Genomic DNA, 21,952 nt, shown 5'->3' with positions numbered 1-21,952 from the left:
AATATTAATTTGTTGGGTGAATAAATAAGTTAATAATAGTAATAAATGTTGTCTCACAAATTTTCTTGGGGAGCTTTCTTTTTCCTGGTTAAAGCTATTACGTGGTATGGGCACTTCCTCCATTATATTTCAGCAATATTTTCTAGAGATTTCTTCTCCATACATAGGGCACTTATTTATTTGAGATAAGATACTTATGAGTGTGAGATTTATATGTATATCTTTTATAAGTATTGCAGCCCTGCTATCAATTTATGATCCAAACAAGTAACTCAATTCCCTAAACCGAAGAAAATAGACAGCTTGATGAATACATTTGGGCACTATTTGGAAGGAAGTAAAAGAATAGCTATTAATAGAACATGAGGATAACTTCAAGAAAAAATAGTTGTAAATCAAAGGAAAAACAAGAACTTATATCCAATGCTGGTGGGGCTATAGTAAAATTGAAACTTTAACAAAGTGTGATAATAATGTAAAGTGGGATAAACCTCTTTTGAAAAAAAACCTTGACATCAAGTATTTTGACCATAAAAAATACTCATATTCATTGACTCAAATAACCTACTTATAGTGCTTTATTCTATTGCAATGTAATTTATATAATATCTGGAATGAGCTACCTTCACAAAGATACTTGTAAAAGTGTTATTTATAACATCACAAAATTGAAAATAAACGAAATGTCCAAATTTAAGGGAATGGTTAGGTAAAATGTAGTAATTCACTCAATTAAAAATTTTGTGACTAAAAAAAAATTATACTGTGTGACAAAATGGAATGTCGAGTAAAAAATATCAGGAACAAAATATATAAATATAAATATAAATATGAATAGAATCTTAAAACCAGAGACATGGAAAAATTAGAGGGTAGTTTATATAGGAGCTATAATTAGGAATTATATTTTTAATATCTCCATTTTCTGTATTTTTGCTAATATGAATATAGTATTTAACTATGAAAGCATAAATATGTCTAAAAGAAACATGATTTTTCATTACATAGTCTCATTTTCAATGCAGGTCAGTATCAGCTCTTAAAAGAATTTGCTACCAAAAAAGTTTAAAATCAAAACATAGATGTTAAAAAAAGTTAGTATTTTTTTCTGCACTAATTAATTCAACATAAATGAGTTTACTTAAAACAAAAAATATAATCTTCAAAGTGATATTTTTTCAAAAAAGATTAAGTCTAAATAAACAATAACATTTTAGATATTAGTTAATTCAATGGCAATGTATTAAAAACAAAACAGTGGGTTAGTACTCACAGGTATACAATATTCCACCATTGGGTAATGTAATTTGTGACCTTTTGCTGTTCGACCCGAAAAGAAACAACTCTGGCAGACATCGTAGTTAAAATGCTTAAGGCTTCTATACCTAGAGGAAAGAAAAGAAAATTTATTGGCTTGCGTTACTATTATTTAGTCCAAATTTGCGGTAAGAAACTTCATTCATCCAAATTACCAAAAAAAAAGAAAAAAAAAAATCAAATTTTGGAGTTCAAGTCTCAAGGGAGACAAATACGCATGTCAGAAGATTTCTTTTAACGTTTGAATATGAATGGAAAATGATGGACAAGAAAATAATTATATCTATTAAGTTGAAACATCAAATTTTAAAATATCAATTACACCATCAATAAGAAATGAATTTTAAAATTCCCTCACAAAGATACAGTTTTTAACAATGAGCACTTTTATATTTGGTTTAAATTAGTCACTAGAAAAAAAAGAAATCAAGAAATACTGTGTAACAAAGGAAAAACAAAATAGAGCCTTTATCACAATGCATCCTTGAATGGAAATGGTGTTTTAAAATCTCTGGCATAAGAATGACACTGCACATTGACTTCTACTTGTAGAATCTTACTTACAAAAGCAAAACCTTAGATGACCAGTTTCTATCAGTCTGAGTGGAAAACATCTTCTCCCAAATATATTCTGTCAGCATTGCTGGTAGAACTAAGAACATAAATTATACCCACATCTACAGAAAAAAAATTAAATGATACAACCAACAGAATGAAAATGGAAGCAAAATTTAAAGGTTGTGTGGCTATAAACTACTAAGTGCTGAGTAGCTTCTAGAATGACCTGAAAAATCACTTGCAAATCAATCTTAAGGAAACCATTCTGCATATACTACAGCCAGTTTACTTTTGCCAGGGAAGCTACTGGTTTGAATCAATCACATACACTAACAACATCTCTTGGTCTATCAGCATGGCTTGACAGGTATGATTGACATCTTCTTTCTAAATGGAATTTTATCTTCTGCTGAATACTCCCTTGGCAGATAGCCATTCTTCCTTTTTCATTGGTAACATATCCTTGTGCTGTTAGCACATTTTAGCAATGAGCCTTGGCAAAATTGCTGTTTCTTAGCCTCTCTTGCTGATGGTGGTGACCAGTGCAATAGAAACCAAAGTTATTAGGTGGGGATTCTAATTGGAATTTCAAGAGACTGACTCAGTTGGCAAGAGGCATGCTCCCTCTTCCTCCCCACTGGAAAAATGAACCTGACATCCCGAAGAGTCACTTTGTTAGCATGAAGCGACTTTGAAGATGGAAGCCACATGTTAGGGATGACAGTGCATGAAAACAGAGCTAAGGGCCCAGGTGGGCACAAAAAACAGTCTTGGATTACCTACCTTCACTTTGTTTACAAGAAAGAGAACGAAAGCTCTAATTTATTTATGTGACCACTATTAAGCAACTGTGTATGATTCTAACTGAAAAAATTCCCAGCTTACAAAACACTCTGTAAATCTAAGATTTCATTAACATTTAATTTGGAGGTAATTAGTGAAAACCTCTAGCAGTATTTATAAAAGTTCAGGGAAAATGAATATTTTAAATATATATAAATATATGGTAGAAGCTTGATAGAGAGACAGTCTGAATGAAGTTAAGATTATATAAGATTGGCCGGGCGCGGTGGCTCAAGCCTGTAATCCCAGCACTTTGGGAGGCCGAGACGGGCGGATCACGAGGTCAGGAGATCGAGACCATCCTGGCTAACACAGTGAAACCCCGTCTCTACTAAAAAATACAAAAAACTAGCCGGGCGAGGTGGCGGGCGCCTGTAGTCCCAGCTACTCGGGAGGCTGAGGCAGGAGAATGGCGTAAACCCGGGAGGCGGAGCTTGCAGTGAGCCGAGATCGCGCCACTGCACTCCAGCCTGGGTGACAGAGCCAGACTCCGTCTCAAAAAAAAAAAAAAAAAAAAAAAAAAAGATTATATAAGATTATTCTATAATAGACATATTTCTCTATCTTTATTTCTGTATTCGCCTTTCCATTCATTCTCTGAAGGCACAGAGAAAGATGCGTCTTTTTACAACTAAGCTAATCAGACCTATTCCAATTGGACCCCATTTTACTATTGGAATTGTTCTTTTATTCATTCCCTTCATAGGTGATCTTTGTGCAATAATTAAGTTACCATCAGCTTGAAGAAACCTTTGCTCGGCCTTGTGCCTAAACCAGGCATCAACTCTAGACATATTTCTCTTTCATTCAAAAATTAAAAATTTCAGATGTACTACATTCTCAATGTAGAAAACAGGAAAAATATACATGCAAGTAAAAGGAAGACAATATATCACTTACCATCTTCCAATTTCCAATATCCTGACATATTTTCTTTAAGTTATAGTTAGATTTTTTAAACAAGTTGTTTGCACATACTAGCCTATGTATTTTCCTGAGCCATCTTTATAATGACATGGATAGAATCCTCTCTAAGATTCCCAATGACTTCTGATTCAAAGAATCTTTCTGATGCACCTAACACCTCTACCATCTTGCTAAAGCCTTCTCTTTTGATTTCCACAATACTATGCTTCTCTACTTCTCTGAAGAATCCTGTTCTCTCTCTTACTATACCTCTCTCTAATCCTGCCTTTTACTGAGTAACAGCATTGTCCAGGTTTTTCCGGCATTTCCACTTAATGGAAATGTTCAACAATACATTCATAGGTTTTCCTACTATCACACTAATGATGTTATTGGTAGTAACAAAAAAAGCCAACATTTACTGAATGTCTACTCTGTGATAGGTACTGCCCTAGACACTTTCATGTATTAACTACTACTATAAGGAAACACTCATAGAATCTGAAGTTGAAGAAACTCAGGTTCAAGAAGGCCAAGTATCTTATTCAAAGTCTCAGTGCCAAACAATAGATCCAGGATTCAAGTCCAAGTAGCCTGACTCCAGAGCTACTTCTCAATACACTATCTCCTGAACATCCTCCCATAACCTTAATCTCTGATCTGCTTGTCAACTTCACATCTCTGTCATAGAGACATCTACAGGTCAATTTGATAGTACTAGCAGAAACTTAAACCCTTGAAATTTAACACGTCAGGTTGTTCACTCTTTATAATTGCTCTTACATATTTTTCTTTTGAAATATTTCAAGTTAATTGAAAAGTAGGGAGAATATAATAAACATCCATGTACCCACAACTCAGTTAAATCTTAATATTCTGCATAGTTGCTTCAGGCCTTTTTAATTTAAGAAATGAAACTTTAAAGGTCATTCAAATATTTAATGTTTTTAGAGTATTTTATCCTGTCCTTCACTTTTCACATCCATCAGATGCTGAGAAATATGGTCCCTCATGGCATCTCTAGGTTATACCAATGACCATATATGGCAGATTATACATATACATACATACATACATATATATACACATACATACATACATACATATATATATATATATATGGATGGCAGTCTCTTCCCAAGTCAATTAATGTGGATATTTCCCATCTTCACATTACAGTTTATATCCAGAGTAATATTTTTGATCTAATAATTAATGCCTTACTTAAATCAATTGCTCTTTCAATACCATTTCATTACTTCTTAATATTAAATCTCTCCTCTCCTAAAAATCTAATCTGCTTTTTAAAACCATCTTGATTAAGAACACAAACTGGAGAACCAAAGCGATCTGGATTTGAATCCTAACTTTGTCTCTGCACAGTCGGCTGCCTGGCCTTGGCAAGTTGACTAATCTTGGAGTCTTAGTTCCTTTAGGTAGAGGTAATACTCCCAATCTTACAGAGTTTTTATGAAAAGTGACTAAAATAACAAATACAACACCTCTTAGCACATTGTCTGGCATAAAGTAAATAATAAATAGCAGTGACTATTAGCTTTGATGACTCTCATTTGAATTATCTTCCGAGTAGTAGACCAACCTTGCCACATTCCAGCTATTCCCTCTCCCGTACACCTATGTCTACCAGATACTCCAAATGCAGCCATTCCAAGAACCCTGCTGCATTTAAACTGTGACTTTACCATTTTTCTCTTCCAAGATTTGTGCTTTGACTTCCACTGGGGCATCTATTACCCTGGCTGTCTGCCAGGCTAATGCTCGCTCTACTTCACACTACCTACCTGTCTTTTCATCCTCTTAGAATGCATAGCAGCAAGGCCCTCTGACCTCACAATACTTTAGTCTTCCCAACTACACCATAATGCATGAGAGAACTTTTGAATTTCCATTTCTTATGTTAGCCATCCACAAAGAATGCAATGATATGCTTCATACAAAGTATTATGCTGATAAAGTCAGTCAAATGAAAGCAATTCTGTTTAATTCAAGCTACTAATACTGATATTATATATAACAACAACCAATCCCAGTCCTCCTGATTTGACTCTCCCTCAGAGAATCACCATCTTGGCACTTTGTCTTCAGGTACGAATAAAAGATACACATAAGGCCACGCATGGTGGCTCACGCCTGAAATCCCAGCACTTTGGGAGGCCAAGGAGGACAGATCACATGGTCGGGAGTTCAAGACCAGCCTGGCCAACATAGTGGAACCCAGTATCTACTAAAAATACAAAAATTAGCTGGGTGTGGTGGCATGCGCCTGTAGTCCCAGCTACTCGGAAGGCTGAGGCAGGGGAATCGTGTGAACTCGGGAGGCAGAGGTTGAAGTGAGCCAAGATCGTGCCATTGCATACCAACTTGGGTGGCAGAGAAAGACTTGGTCAGAAAAAGAACAAAACAAAAACAGAGACACATAAAATCTTGAATTTCCCTACTGAGTAGGCTTATGTTGTTTCATAAAAGATTTCCAAATTAAACTGGGGCTATTTTCCAGATTCCCCCCAGAAGAGAAATATAATATATTCAAGAGGTCAAATGCATACCTATGTTAAGAGGAGTGGATCAGGATGTCCAAAAATCTCCACCTTAGGACAAAGCATAGACTCTGCACTGTCAGCTTTGGGGTCACAAACTGAAGAGTCTGAAACACTGATTACATTAAAGTATGGCATTCAGCAGTGCTCCTCATGGGAAGAAGTCCGGTTAATGTACTTCATATCAAACTTGGCAGAAGTAACACAAAGTAATTTGGTTACTTCTCAGCTGGTAATTAAACATTGTTTCCTGTTTGCTAAGTTTGACCCCAAAGACCTCAGAATATTCACCAAATTCCATCAGGGTTATCTATTTATAATCAGCCATACAATTTTCATGCATGAATCATTTTTGTGACCTAAGTAAATGGACATTCATAGAAATCTCTGGTTCTGACCAAAGTAGTGTAAATGAAAATAATAATAGCAACAATAATAAAATATGCTTCATGTAGTAGTTATAAGAAGAAATGCTACTTTTTGATAGATGAGACATGCTGAACACACCATTTATTTAGAAGGCAAACCTCCAAATGGGAATGGAGGATAGACGTACCACTGAGATTACGCAAAGGGAACAGAAAATAGCCTCCTCCAGCACTGGCACGCCTTACCTGAACCCGACAATTGGACATTCTTTGCAGATGTTGCATTTGGCCTGATGTTTTGCAGTCTCTGCTGCTGCCACTCGATGTAAAACTGGCAGCCAAACCATGGACTGTGGTTCCAAACGCATCCAATCTATAAACTCTTTCACACTTATTTCTGGTTTATTGTTATTCTGGTGAAAAAAGATATATATTAAAAGTGAAGAAATGTCTTCATTTAAATGGTAGCAAGTGCTGTTGCTTCATAATCTTCTGAAAATTTGTGCAGAAGAGGAAACTATGTAACTCTTTCCATGTCAGTTAAGTCACAATGCTTTAAGGTTCTTCAAGTCAAGAAAATTCTAGAACTTATGAGTAGAAAAAGCAGAAATTGTCACATAGGAAGAAGTAAAAAAATACCAAGACTTCAATATACTCAGCTTTTGAAAGAAACAAAAGCAAAAACCAAAACCACCCAATTCAAAGTAATCTTTTTACATAAATAATTATATAAAACTAGTTCGGCCAGGCGTGGTGGCATAAGCCTGTAATCCTAGCACTTTGGGAGGCCAAGGTGGGCAGATTGCCTGAGCTCAGGAGTTTGAGACCAGCCTAGGCAACACGGTGAAACCCCGTCTCTACTAAAACACACACACACAAAATTAGCTGGGCGTGGTGGCATGCACCTGTAGTCCCGGCTACTCGGGAGGCTGAGGCAGGAGAAACTGCTTGAATCTGGGAGGTGGAGGTTGCAGTGAGCCGAGATCATGCCACTGCACTCCAGCCTAGGTGACAGAGCAAGACTCTATTTCAAAAAAAAAAAAAAAAAAATTCATCTAAGACAGTAAAAACTTGTGAAAGACTCACTGATAATTTTACAAACTTGAAGGCCATTATAAATGCTAAATAAAAGCTGTCATTTTTGTGTGTCCTGCTTGCTCCAGTCCCATTATATCATCACATGGGAACCATATTGCTATGGATGTACTTTGCAGGATTTTCAAATTTATCAGGATAAATTACATAAAACTCCCCAATCCCTCTATAAGTCCCAAAACTAAGCAATTTTCCTATGTGCAAAGCTAAAATTTCTAACAATTTCATCCTCCTGTTGCTGTTGAGGTTATTCTGTGAACCTACATGTATAACTATAAATCATATTTAGAATTTGCATTTGATATTTTTTGTATTTCTAAAACAAGAAAAAGGGCCATTATAAAATGTAATAACCCATGACATCAATTCTCCTCAAAGATATGGTGTGAGCCTTTTTTTCCCCTAGCAATGATAAATCACTGGCTATGCTTTGCCAAAATATCTGTAGACTTGTATTTTATGCATATGTATAACATCAGTAGTAACATTTCTAAAATGTCTTTATATGCAGTAAACATTAAAAAGAAACTAAAGTGCTTTCTCAGTTTAAAATTAGTAACTTAGATCAGTATAAAACTTTGTGTATCTTTCTTTTGTATGCATAGTTTCAAAGAAAAAAACTGATACTTTAATAACATCTTTAATGTATATATATATTTAAAATCTTGTCTTAAAAAGAACTCAGGACATTTTAATTCAGTTATCTAGCAGATACTTATTAAAGTAGGTATGATGTTCAAAGTGCAGGAAATCTAATAGTCTGAATGTTTTTGTCCCCCCAAAACTCATATGTTAAAAACCTAACCACTTAGGAGATGGTACAAGGAGGTAGAGACTTTAGGGAATGATTAGGTCTTGAGGGTGGAGCTCTCTTGAATGGGGTTAGTGCCCTTATACAAGAGGCCCAAGACCTCAGAAATAACACCACATATCTACAACCATCTGATCTTTGACAAACCTGAGAAAAACAATGGGGAAAGAATTCCCTATTTAATAAATGATGTTGTGAAAACTGGCCAGCCATAAGCAGAAAACTGAAACTGGACCTCTTCCTTACACCTTATACAAAAATTAACTCAAGATAGATTAAAGGCTTAAATGTAATACTTAAAACCATAAAAACCCTAGATGAAAATCTAGGCAATACCATTCAGGACATAGTCATGGGCAAAGACTTCATGACTAAAACACCAAAAGCAATGGCAACAAAAGGCACAGCAAAACAAACAAACAAACCAAACTGTCATCAGAGTGAACAGGCAACCTACAAAATGGGAGAAAATTTTCAAAATCTATCCATCTGACAAAGAGCTAATATCCAGAATCCACGAAGAACTTCAACAAATTTACAAGAAAAAACAAACAACGCCATCAAAAAAGTGGGTGAAGGATATGAACAGACACTTCTCAAAAGAAGACATTTACGCAACCAACAAACATATGAAAAAAAGCTCATCATCACTGGTCAACTGGCCATCAGAGAAATGCAAATCAAAACCACAATGAGACACCATCTCATGCCAGTTAGAATGGCAATCATTAAAAAGTCAGGAAACAACAGACACTGGATAGGATGTGGAGAAACAGGAACACTTTTACACTGTTGGTGGGAATGTAAATTAGTTCAACCATTGTGGAAGACAGTGTGGCAATTCCTCAAGGATCTAGAACCAGAAATACCATTTGACCCAGAAATCCCATTACTAGGTATATACCCACAGGATTATAAATCATTCTACTATAAAGACACATGCACACATATGTTTACTGCAGCACTATCCACAATAGCAAAGAGTTGGAACCAAAAGCCCATCAATGATAGACTGGATAAAGAAAATGTGGCACATATACACCATGGAATACTATGTAGCCATAAAAAAAGGATGAGTTCATGTCCTTTGAAGGGACATGGATGAAGCTGGAAACCATCATTCTCAGCAAACTAACACAAGAACAGAAAACCAACCACCACATGTTCTCACTTATAAGTGGGAGTTGAACAATGAGAACACACGGACACAGGGAGGGGAATATCACACACTGGGGCCTGTCAGGGGTTGGGGGGCTAGGGGACAGCATTAGGGGAAATATCTAATGTAGATGATCGGTTGATGGGTGCAGCAAACAACCATGGCACGTGTATACCTATGCAACAAACCTGCACCTTCTGCACACGTATGCCAGAACTTAAAGTATAAAACAAACAAACAAAAAAAGAGGCCCAAGACAGATCATTTAATCTACATGTTTCAGTCCACATTACCAAAGGTATATTTTAAGTAAAAGAACACTGTAGGCAGATGGAAGATAACCTCTTGCCTCTCTTTGCAGATCTCTTTAAGGAAGTGGCGGGGCCCACGGAAATGTGTGACCAGAGGCAGCTTTCCATCATATGAGGAAACAGCAAGAAAGGTTGCAATGAACTAGAAGGTGGGCCCTCAGCAGACACTGAATCTGCTAGCACCTTGATCATGGACAGCCTCCAGAACAGTAGAAAATAAATTTCTGTTGTTTAAAAGCCACCCAGTTTATGGTATTTTGTTAGAGCAGCTTGAACGAACTAAGACAGGATACAACAGTAAAATGATAGCCACAGTCCTTGTCTTCATGGAGCTTAGTTCTTACGGAAGAAACAAACACTAAGCCATGAATTATATAATTCAGTGTGTAATTATAATTGTGCTGAGTATGAGAAGGAAGAGGTGGAAGATATTAAGGTGAATATAATAGGAAAATATAGCATTATCTGAAGAGGTCAGAGAAAGATTTTCAGAGGATGTGAGAGTTAAAGCTAAAATCTAAAGATCAAATAAGGATTAGGTATGAGAAGTGAGTTAGTGGGCAATGGGGAAGGAAGAATGTCTAAACAGCAGACACAGGTCTAAAGGCACTGCTGAGGCAGGAAACAAGGAAATAAAATAGTGCAGCTGGAAAGTGGAGAGCAAGGAGAGGAGTGGTAGGAGAGGAGGCCAGGAAAAGGGCAGAACGAACAGCATTTAATGGCACAGGTTAAACACTGTAGCTTTTATTAAAGAAAAACAGCAAGTCTCTTTGCAAGGGTTGCTATTTTTTGAAGCAAATGAGCCTTAGGAGATAAAATATACCACTTGTTGGATGGTACCCAAAGTCTTTCAGCATTTGGCTCCAGCCCGAGTTCCCTATCCCATTTCTCAGAACATCCTCAAAACCCTTCCCCAACACATCCTGCGTACCAGTGATCCTTCATGCTTACCTGTTGGAAGCAGCTGCGAACACTAGGCTCAATATTACTGCCTCCAAAAGCTGCCACTTCACCTAGCTGCCGGGGTATCTGGATGGCATCATGAAGTAACAGGCCCAGCTGCCTCTGGTCACACATTTCCGTGGGCCCCGCCACTTCCTTAAAGAGATCTGCAAAGAGAGGCAAGAGGTTAACTTCCATCTGCCTACAGTGTTCTTTTACTTAAAATATACCTTTGGTAATGTGGACTGAAACATGTAGATTAACAAAATTTCAGAAGGACATGAATCTGATTAGTTGCCTCCTGAATTCCAATGACCTTAATATTCTGATCTTAATATTCTGCATTACATATGATATGAGATTATTTTAAGAAGCATGTAGTTAACCCGTTCCTGCAAGAATGGGTTATATATACATATAAACATAAATCATGCATATATAGTATAAATCAGTAAACACAAATTTCCTTTTTAAAATGATACAGTAAGCCCATATGAATTAATTTTATGACCTTCATAAGAAATTCCCTTCTTACTGAGAAAGAATGAGCCAAAATAAAGCTTCCTTCATGACTCATCAAAGGAATAGACGTAGTTGGGTGCTGTGGTGCATGCCTGTAATCTCATCTACTGGAGAGACTAGGGCAGGAGGATCACTTGAGCCAGGAGTGAGATCAGTTTGCGCAACATAGCAAGACCCCAACTCAAAAAAAATTAAAAACAAGCCGGGCGCGGTGGCTCAAGCCTGTAATCCCAGCACTTTGGGAGGCCGAGACGGGCGGATCACGAGGTCAGGAGATCGAGACTATCCTGGCTAACACAGTGAAACCCCGTCTCTACTAAAAATACAAAAACTTAGCCGGGTGAGGTGGCAGGCGCCTGTAGTCCCAGCTACTCGGGAGGCTGAGGCAGGAGAATGGCGTGAACCCGGGAGGTGGAGCTTGCAGTGAGCTGAGATCCGGCCACTGCACTCCAGCCTGGGTGACAGAGCGAGACTCCGTCTCAAAAAAAAAAAAAAAAAAAAAAAAAAAATTAAAAACAAAAAATAAAAGAATAAACGTAACTTAAATAACAAACCTTCAAATTTTAACAGATTTGTTTACCAACTTTTTGTGTTCACTCCTAAATTCAATATTCTACTAAATGTACGTATATTATAACTTATTTTAAAGACTTTTACATTCATATCTATTTTATATAAGAAGCACTAAAAAGTACAAGAAGGTGTGCTTTTTCTCTTTCGGGCCAGTCTGCCATTCCTTATTAGCTATAAACACTGTTTTTGTTTTACTTTATGTAACGAAATACATTTAATCAAATTTTAAAATGTGTGCATATTTTCACAAAGTTTTTAGGTTTTTCCATTCATTAAAAAGCTGATCTGTTTTATAATTCTCTTAATTCAATAAAATTAAAACTCTTCTATTTTGTCCACTCTTGGTTTACCTTTTATTCACCATATACAATACTTTGAAGATCAAAATTATTATATAATTTTCAACAATAAAGCTAATATCCTAAGATAAGTTACTTTTGGAAGAGGAAGAAATTTCAAATACAAACAATCCATTTCATTATAGAAATTAATACTTTTTGGAAATAAATTCTAAAAATTCAAAAGCACTTAAAATCTAAATGTTCTTCATGTGAAATTTTCCAAGAATAGAAGAAAGTGGAGTAAATATTAATTGGATTCTAAAAATATTTTCAAACAGTACCTGATATCAGATCACAATGTATCATTTTCTCTCTCTTTTTTTTTTTTTCTTTTTGAGATGGAGCGTCACTCTTGTTGCCCAGGCTGGAGTGCAACGGCACGATCTCGGATCACTGCAACCTCCGCCTCCCGGGTTCAATCAATTCTCCCACCTCAGCCTCCCGAGTAGCTAGGATTACAGGCATGTAACACCACACCTGGCTAGTTTTGTATTTTCACAGAGACAGGGTTTCTGCGTGTTGGTCAGACTAGTCTCGAGCTCCCGACCATAGGTGATCTGACCCACATCGGCCTCCCAAAGTGCTGGGGATTACAGGCGTGAGCCACTGTGCCTGGCCCGTTCTCTCTTTTTATAAGGAATATAATGCTAAATCTAATGCCGTCAATGGTGAAATTTCAAACTGAACCAAGCTCAGTGATACTGACACAGTAATTATAATGAAGTATGGCTTTAATTATAAGCATACATAGGGAAAGCAAATTCAATGAAGATAAATTTCATTTTTATTATAATTTTTTCACTTGGATTTGGTTAGAGCTCTACTTGTTTCTTTCCATTAAAAAAAATAAGGCTATCATAGACAAAAATATTTATCCAGTAGTCTTAATATGATGTTTATTTTAAACCAGTCCCTGGGAAGAGGTCTGTTAAGTAAATAAAAGTTGATGAATATGTATAATAATCTTTACATAAAAGTATGTTTTCAGCAAGATCAACTATGCCCAACTTTCCTCTTTTGAGGCATAGGGCTATACCACTATGCCACTATTAAGGTAAAACTACTCACAAAACATAAGGACAAAAGTGTCCTTAGACATTTTGACATATTTCTATAAATCCTTATAAAAGTTCCTACAAAAGTTCACATTCTCAACATTATAGTCAGATACAAAAAGCAGTGTCAGGGTAAAGGAATGGGTAATAAGAAAGTCATAATCTAAAAACTCAAATTCTAATAAATCAGCACAGAAGAGATGCTAATGATAATTTAAAAGGATGGTTTGAAAATGTGTACTTTTTTTTTTTTTTTTTAAGGTCTCGCTTTGTCATCCAGGCTGGAAGTGTGGTGGTCTGACTATGGCTCACTGCAGCCTCTGACTCCCAGGGCTCAAGTAATCCTCCCATCTTAGCCTCCCAAGTAGCTAGGACTATAGGCATAAGCCACTGTGCCTGGTCTGTAAATGTGTTTTTGATGAGGCAAGGAAGCTAGCCAGCTATAAGCATAAAGACCAGGGCACTGTTAGAACCTAAACAAGGGATATTCTTAGGAAAGGACCAAGAGAAAAAAGTGTTATGGGGTTAAGACACTGACATTGGGCATTGTATTAATAAAATCAATGTTCAGACAGATACCGATGATCTTGAATGGCGGCCTTGCCGTTGCATTTGAAGAGCAAACTGTCTGGAATATCAATTCTAATAAAGGAAATAATAATGAGGAAGTTTCTGATATCAAGGGGGAAATAAAAACTGGAATCAGTGTGGTGAAGGTCCTCAAAGTAAAAAGCAAAACAAAACCCCAGGACATTCCAAAGTCTGGATATCTCAGTAAAGATTTAGATTAAAGATTAAAACCCAAGAGATTTCTTATTTAATTAGTCCTAAAATGGCATACTTTGTGGATTCAATTAAATATGAGAAATTTCACTGCAGAGGCTTCTGCTTCCCCTGCCAAAATCTGAAAGTTAATGTTGAATTATAGACAATGAAAGCTTTGAGGTTGAATTTGCATATATTTCAGAGTAAGCTCTACACTATAACTGTTACTTTCAGAGAACCCTAATTATTTCAGAAGCACAAGAAACCCCAAATCAGAGATGATAAAAAATCCATTTCTAATTTTGTAACATTGATATTTTCATTAACATTTGTCTTTCCTGATCATTATAAAAATGATAACTGGGCCGGGCGCAGTGGCTCAAGCCTGTAATCCCAGCACTTTGGGAGGCCGAGACGGGCGGATCACGAGGTCAGGAGATCGAGACCATCCTGGCTAACCCGGTGAAACCCCGTCTCTACTAAAAAATACAAAAAAAAAAAAACTAGCCGGGCGAGGTGGCGGGCGCCTGTAATCCCAGCTACTTGGGAGGCTGAGGCAGGAGAATGGCGTAAACCCGGGAGGTGGAGCTTGCAGTGAGCTGAGATCCGGCCACTGCATTCCAGCCTGGGCGACAGAGCGAGACTCCGTCTCAAAAAAAAAAAAAAAAAAAAAAAAAAAGATAATTTCTTCAGCTTTGGAAATTACATCTTTTCATGATTATGATTCTGAAAACTACTTAAATTCTGGATAAAATGCCACAAAGCAAAAGCTCTGTGCAAAGCCTCCTTCTGCATGGGTAACTAGGCTCTCACTCCGTCATAGCACCCCATCTTGTAATCTTACAATCAGCTTTTCATTTCATATAAATCTACATCTCTTCACTGACATTCCTGTCAAACTATGTAGGAAAAACAGGCCATCACGGTCTAGACCTGAAATTCAAAATCAAATAACCTCACAGCAATCCCAGAAATGAAAAGCTATTAAAATGTACTCATGTTCACATAAGATACAAAACTGAACTAAGTTTACAGGGCCTATAATCAAATATCCTACTGTTTTTTAGTATCTCTCTATTCACAGAATATCCCTAATCCTCTCCCACAAATGTATGGATTTCTCTGCAAAGAATCATCTGGGAATAAGCATGATAGGATCAAATTCACATTTTATCAACAAAAATAAATCAAAATATATGTGATAGTAGTTAAGAGTTTGGGGACTCAGCGGCAATTGCTACCAATTATTCAACAACTGCTATTTCTAGGTACCTTAAACATTACTCCTAATTCTTTTCCAAGCAGGAATTATTAGCTTCAAGTTTCAGTTGAAGAAAATTTGCTAAATTTCAGCTTCCTGAACTGTAAAATGGGAATACTCTTAGTTGGCAATATTCAATGAAATCACATAACCTGCCCAAAGACACTCAGCTACTAAGTGGCAGAAATTTGAAGACAGGCCCCCTTGGCTCCTGAGCACAAGCCTTTTCCAAAGCCAAGATATCTTTCATCAACTGACAGATAAAGGAACACTGTTGATTTATTTGGTAAATCTAAATATAACAAAAATTTAAAAATCATGTTTTATTTTGTCACAATGGTAAAATATGTTTATTTAGGATTATCATCTATGTCCATAAAGGTTCTAGTTCATCTTTTTCTTTTAAGCATTGGAAGTATAAAGAAATAAAAAAGTTTGGGCTTTGGAGTCAGAAAAACCTAGTATCTAATTCTAGCCCCATCCCTTATTGGCTCTGCAGTCTTATACTAGATTCTTAGCCTATCTCAGCATTAATTTTCTCAGCCAGAAAAATGGAAATCCCAATGCTTACATTATGGAGGGATTATTCTAAGAATTAAATGAAATATAATTTGTAGTTAGGTCTCACTCCATCCAGGCACCTCATCTCTTAGTTATAATCAGTTTTTCATTTCACATAAAGCCCCAAGTCTGTGCACTGCCACCTTTTGTCCAACTTAGTATAGGCACAGTAAGGTTTTTAAAAAAAGAGAGAGAACTATTACTACTAACAAATTATATAATGTAAGTTTCCAGTAAATTGTTATAATCATTATTATTACTAAAAACACTGTTGGTATATGAAAGCTCTTACATACATCTGTACTTTTCTTCCAAGAGACCTTTGGAGAGAGACATCAATCCAATCTTCAGACTCTGCACTCTAATTTTTCCAGTTCGACCCCTAAAATTATAAGAATGTTAATGTATTAGATGCATTTAAAACCATATGCAGCATGTTAATTGCTTCTGAATATCTACTTTCTTGGGGGTAAACCATTAAAAATAATTATATCTTAAAGATGCAACTTTTCTATTAACTTTTAACAACTAGTATTAAACCTATACTGTAATTTCATGACATATATTAACAGGGTGTTTGGCCAAGTCTAGAAGAATACACAGCTTGAAGTCACTTTGCACATAACACATGAACTAAGAAGGACAAATTAAAGCAAAATGACAATGATAATTATAAAGCTGAAAAGATTTCACCTTTAAAAATACTATGAATTAAACCTATCTGTTAATAATTGTAGATGCAAGATTCAAAATAGCTAGAGCTGCACACTTTATACATGTGACTTCATACAGCAAGAAAAATCTAATCATATATCTAAAAACAAGAACACAAACAAGAAAATTATATACTAAGAGCTTACAACTTGCTGAATACTTATTGGTAATTAAGTATTAATTAAGTATAAATATTGGTATTTAAGTATTCAGCAAATTATAAGTCCTCAGTATGTAGTTAATTTTCTGTCAATGCTGTTTTTATTAATTACTATTGCAATTTTAATAGTCAGTGATCTTAGACAGATGTGAAATCCCTATTTGGGGAAGTATCAAATTATAATTAAAACCAGAATGTATTAAAAAATCAACACTAGAACATGGTTTTACACAACACTAAGGAGAGATCATTTCTATTTCACTTATAAGTCGACCAGATGAAACATGTTTTTTTAACTTTAAAAGCACAGAGTTTTCTTAATTTCATTGCTTATCAAAGAATTACTGAGTAATCTACCAAATGTTAGTCACAGTAGTCCCACTCCTAGGAATTGGAAGATAATTACAAAAATTAATAAGATATTATTCTTGCTATGAAATAACACATAGCCCAGAAAAAAGCCTTTATTGCTATCTTTATTATTGCAGATTTAGGATCCGTTTTCATTTTAGGTTTTTATTGTCAATTTTCTTATTTGTTTTTAACACACAAGTAAAGCACACTTAAAACCTGTAACTGAAAGTTTACATAAATATATGAATGTATAAAAGTTAACAATTTGTGCTATTTTAAAAACATAAATATTTGAATCATGTAACTTTAATTTTATGCAGTCTTCTTGCCAAACTATATTTAATCACTGATTTTACTGATATTTTTACTAGTAATACTAATTGATATTCCTCCACTGTCAATTATATGTACTAAAGGAATTTTCTGTATGCATATTACAACACGTAAATATGCAATAAATAAGAAAGGAAAACGTGCTTAGGGATTGGTGCAATGTATTTTCAAAGTACTCCCTCAATAGGCTAGAGTTGGTAATTTATATTAAATCATATCTAATAAACTCACTGAACCCTTAGTATGTAGGTATACGACATTCAGAATTAACCTCTGAAATGATTCATACTTAATATTAAAATAAGCATAGTCCTTCTAAGCAGACTTTCTAAATTAATATAATCATTCATTTCTCACAATTACAGAAATACTAGTTTCACATTAACCCTACAGAGAGTCATGCTACAAACTGTGTTTCTACTTTATATCTTTTAGAAGTTTCCTAATTATCACATGAAACACAATATTTGCTTCTTTTCAAAAGAAGGAAATGTTTACTCTCTGGACCCAGTCAGACAATAGACTTGCAGAGGATAACAGAAGGCTTTGTGAATGGGCTGAGACAAGTACACGAATGTGGCTAAGGACAAACTGATTCCTACGGGGAAAAATGGTCAAAATAATATGCATCACAGCATGACCCCCACTCTACTGTCACAATACAAGAAAGGAATATCGAAGATGGCCGAATACGAACAGCTCCAGTCTTCAGCTCCCAGAGCGAGCCACACAAAAAACAGGTGATTTCTGCATTATCAACTGAGGTACTGGGTTCATCTCACTGGGGAGTGCCGGACAATCAGTGCTGGTCAGCTGTTGCAGCCCGACCAGCGAGAGCTGAAGCAGGGCGAGGCATCGCCTCACCTGGGAAGCACAAGGGAGAAGGGAATCCCTTTTCCTAGCCTGGGGAACTGAGACACACAACACCTGGAAAGTCGGGTAACTCCCACCCCAATACTGCGCTTTAAGCAAACGGGCACACCAGGAGATTATATCCCACACCTGGCCGGGAGGGTCCCATGCCCATGGAGCCTTCCTCATTGCTAGCACAGCAGTCTGCGATCTAACCGCAAGGCAGCAGCGAGGCTGGGGGAGGGGCACCCGCCACTGCTGAGGCTTAAGTAGGTAAACAAAGCCCTGGGAAGATCGAACTGGGTGGAGCTCACAGCAGTTCAAGGAGGCCTGCCAGTCTCTGTAGACTCCACCTCTGGGGACAGGGCACAGCTAAACAACAACAACAACAACAACAACAAAGCAGCAGAAACCTCTGCAGACGCAAGCAACAATGTCTGACAGCTTTGAATAGAGCGGTGGATCTCCCAACACGACGGCTGAGATCTGAGAACGGACAGACTGCCTGCTCAAGTGGGTCCCTGACCCCTGAGTAGCCTAACTGGGAGACATCCTCCACTAGGGGCAGACCAACACCCCACACCTCACACAGTGGGGAACACCCCTGAGAGGAAGCTTCCAAAGCAAGAATCAGACAAGTACACTCACTATTCAGCAGTATTCTATCTTCTGCAGCCTCTGCTGCTGACACCCAGGCAAACAGGGTCTGCAGTGGACCTCAAGCAATCTCCAACTGACCTACAGCTGAGGGTCCAGACTGTTAGAAGGAAAACTAACAAAAAGGAAGGACACCCACACCAAAACCCCATCAGTACGTCACCATCATCAAAGACCAGAGGCAGATAAAACCACAAAGATGGGGAAAAAGCAGGGCAGAAAAGCTGGAAATTCAAAAAATAAGAGCGCATCTCCCCCTCCAAAGGATCGCAGCTCATCGTCAGCAACGGATCAAAGCTGGATGGAGAATGACTTTGACGAGTTGAGAGAAGAAGGCTTCAGTCCATCAAACATCTCAGAGCTAAAGGAGGAATTACGTACCCAGCGCGAAGAAACTAAAAATCTTGAAAAAAGAGTGGAAGAATTGACAACCAGAATAATTAATGCAGAGAAGGCCATAAACGAAATGAAAGAGAAGAAAACCATGACATGAGAAATACGTGACAAATGCACAAGCTTCAGTAACCGACTTGATCAACTGGAAGAAAGAGTATCAGTGATTGAGGATCAAATGAATGAAATGAAGCGAGAAGAGAAATCTAAAGAAAAAAGAAGAAAAAGAAATGAACAAAGCCTGCAAGAAGTATGGGATTATGTAAAAAGACCAAATCTACGTCTGATTGGGGTGCCTGAAAGTGAGGGGGAAAATGGAACCAAGTTGGAAAACACTCTTCAGGATATCATCCAGGAGAAATTCCCCAACCTAGTAGGGCAGGCCAACATTCAAATCCAGGAAATACAGAGAACGCCACAAAGATACTCCTCGAGAAGAGCAACTCCAAGACACATAATTGCCAGATTCACCAAAGTTGAAATGAAGGAAAAAATCTTAAGGGCAGCCAGAGAGAAAGGTCAGGTTACCCACAAAGGGAAGCCCATCAGACTAACAGCAGATCTCTCGGCAGAAACTCTACAAGTCAGAAGAGAGTGGGGGCCAATATTCAACATTCTTAAAGAAAGGAATTTTCAACCCAGAATTTCATATCCAGCCAAACTAAGTTTCATAAGTGAAGGAGAAATAAAATCCTTTACAGATAGCAAATGCTTAGAGATTTTGTCACCACCAGGCCTGCCTTACAAGAGACCCTGAAGGAAGCACTAAACATGGAAAGGAACAAATGGTACCAGCCATTGCAAAAACATGCCAAAATGTAAAGATCATCGAGGCTAGGAAGAAACTGCATCAACTAATGAGCAAAATAACCAGTTAATATCATAATGACAGGATCAAGTTCACACATAACAATATTAACCTTAAATGTAAATAGACTAAATGCTCCAATTAAAAGACACAGACTGGCAAACTGGATAAAGAGTCAAGACCCATCAGTCTGCTGTATTCAGGAGACCCATCTCACATGCAGAGACATACATAGGCTCAAAATAGAGGGATGGAGGAAGATCTACCAAGCAAATGGAGAACGAAAAAAAAAGCAGGGGTTGCAATACTAGTCTCTGATAAAACAGACTTTAAACCATCAAAGATCAAAAGAGACAAAGAAGGCCATTACATAATGGTAAAGGGATCAATTCAACAGGAAGAGCTAACTATCCTAAATATATATGCACCCAATACAGGAGCACCTAGATTCATAAAGCAAGTCCTTAGAGACTTACAAAGAGACTTAGACTCCCATACAATAATAATGGGAGACTTCAACACTCCACTGTCAACGTTAGACAGATCAATGAGACAGAAAGTTAACAAGGATATCCAGGAATTGAACTCATCTCTACAGCAAGCAGACCTAATAGACATCTACAGAACTCTCCACCCCAAATCAACAGAATATACATTCTTCTCAGCACCACATCACACTTATTCCAAAATTGACCACATAATTGGAAGTAAAGCACTCCTCAGCAAATGTACACGAACAGAAATTATAACAAACGATCTCTCAGACCACAGTGCAATCAAACTAGAACTCAGGACTAAGAAACTCAAAACCGCTCAACTACATGGAAACTGAATAACCTGCTCCTGAATGACTACTGGGTACACAACGAAATGAAGGCAGAAATAAAGATGTTCTTTGAAACCAATGAGAACAAAGATACAACATACCACAATCTCTGGGACACATTTAAAGCAGTGTGTAGAGGGAAATTTATAGCACTAAATGCCCACAAGAGAAAGACTGAAAGATCTAAAATTAACACTCTAACATCACAATTAAAAGAACTAGAGAAGCAAGAGCAAACACATTCAAAACCTAGCAGAAGGCAAGAAATAACTAAGATCAGAGCAGAACTGAAGGAGATAGAGACACAAAAAACCCTCCAAAAAATCAATGAATCCAGGAGTTGGTTTTTTGAAAAGATCAACAAAATTGACAGACCGCTAGCAAGACTAATAAAGAAGAAAAGAGAGAAGAATCAAATAGATGCAATAAAAAATGATAAAGGGGATATCACCACCGACCCCACAGAAATACAAACTACCATCAGAGAATACTATAAACACCTCTACGCAAATAAACTGGAAAATCTAGAAGAAATGGATAATTTCCTGGTCACTTACACTGTCCCAAGACTAAACCAGGAAGAAGCTGAATCCCTGAATAGACCAATAGCAGGCTCTGAAATTGAGGCAATAATTAATAGCCTACCAACCAATAAAAGTCCAGGACCAGATGGATTCACAGCTGAATTCTACCAGAGGTACAAAGAGGAGCTGGTACCATTCCTTCTGAAACTATTCCAATCAATAGAAAAAGAGGGAATCCTCCCTAACTCATTTTATGAGGCCAACATCATCCTGATACCAAAGCCTGGCAGAGACATAACAAAAAAAGAGAATTTTAGACCAATATCCCTGATGAACATCGATGCAAAAATCCTCAATAAAATACTGGCAAACCGGATCCAGCAGC

General features: G+C 37.0%; 1 protein-coding gene across 10 annotated transcripts in view; it reads right to left on the bottom strand.

The window, feature by feature from the left end:
• The window catches only part of LOC105465799 (utrophin), a 579,736-nt gene that overhangs the window by 48,600 nt on the left and 509,184 nt on the right, over positions 1-21,952 (bottom strand). For all 10 annotated transcript variants that reach the window (XM_071096556.1, XM_071096557.1, XM_071096560.1 and 7 more), the window contains 4 exons: positions 16,243-16,328; positions 10,878-11,035; positions 6,797-6,963; positions 1,274-1,385 (listed from right to left, as the gene is read on the bottom strand). In XM_071096556.1, the coding sequence (XP_070952657.1) occupies positions 1,274-1,385; positions 6,797-6,963; positions 10,878-11,035; positions 16,243-16,328 (523 nt within the window). The remainder of the gene's footprint in view (positions 1-1,273; positions 1,386-6,796; positions 6,964-10,877; positions 11,036-16,242; positions 16,329-21,952) is intronic.

This window comes from Macaca nemestrina, chromosome 5 (assembly GCF_043159975.1).
Source record: "Macaca nemestrina isolate mMacNem1 chromosome 5, mMacNem.hap1, whole genome shotgun sequence".
Lineage (NCBI taxonomy): Eukaryota > Metazoa > Chordata > Mammalia > Primates > Cercopithecidae > Macaca > Macaca nemestrina.
Note: the sequence above shows the minus strand (reverse complement) of the source record. Positions and strands in the feature narration are given on the sequence as shown.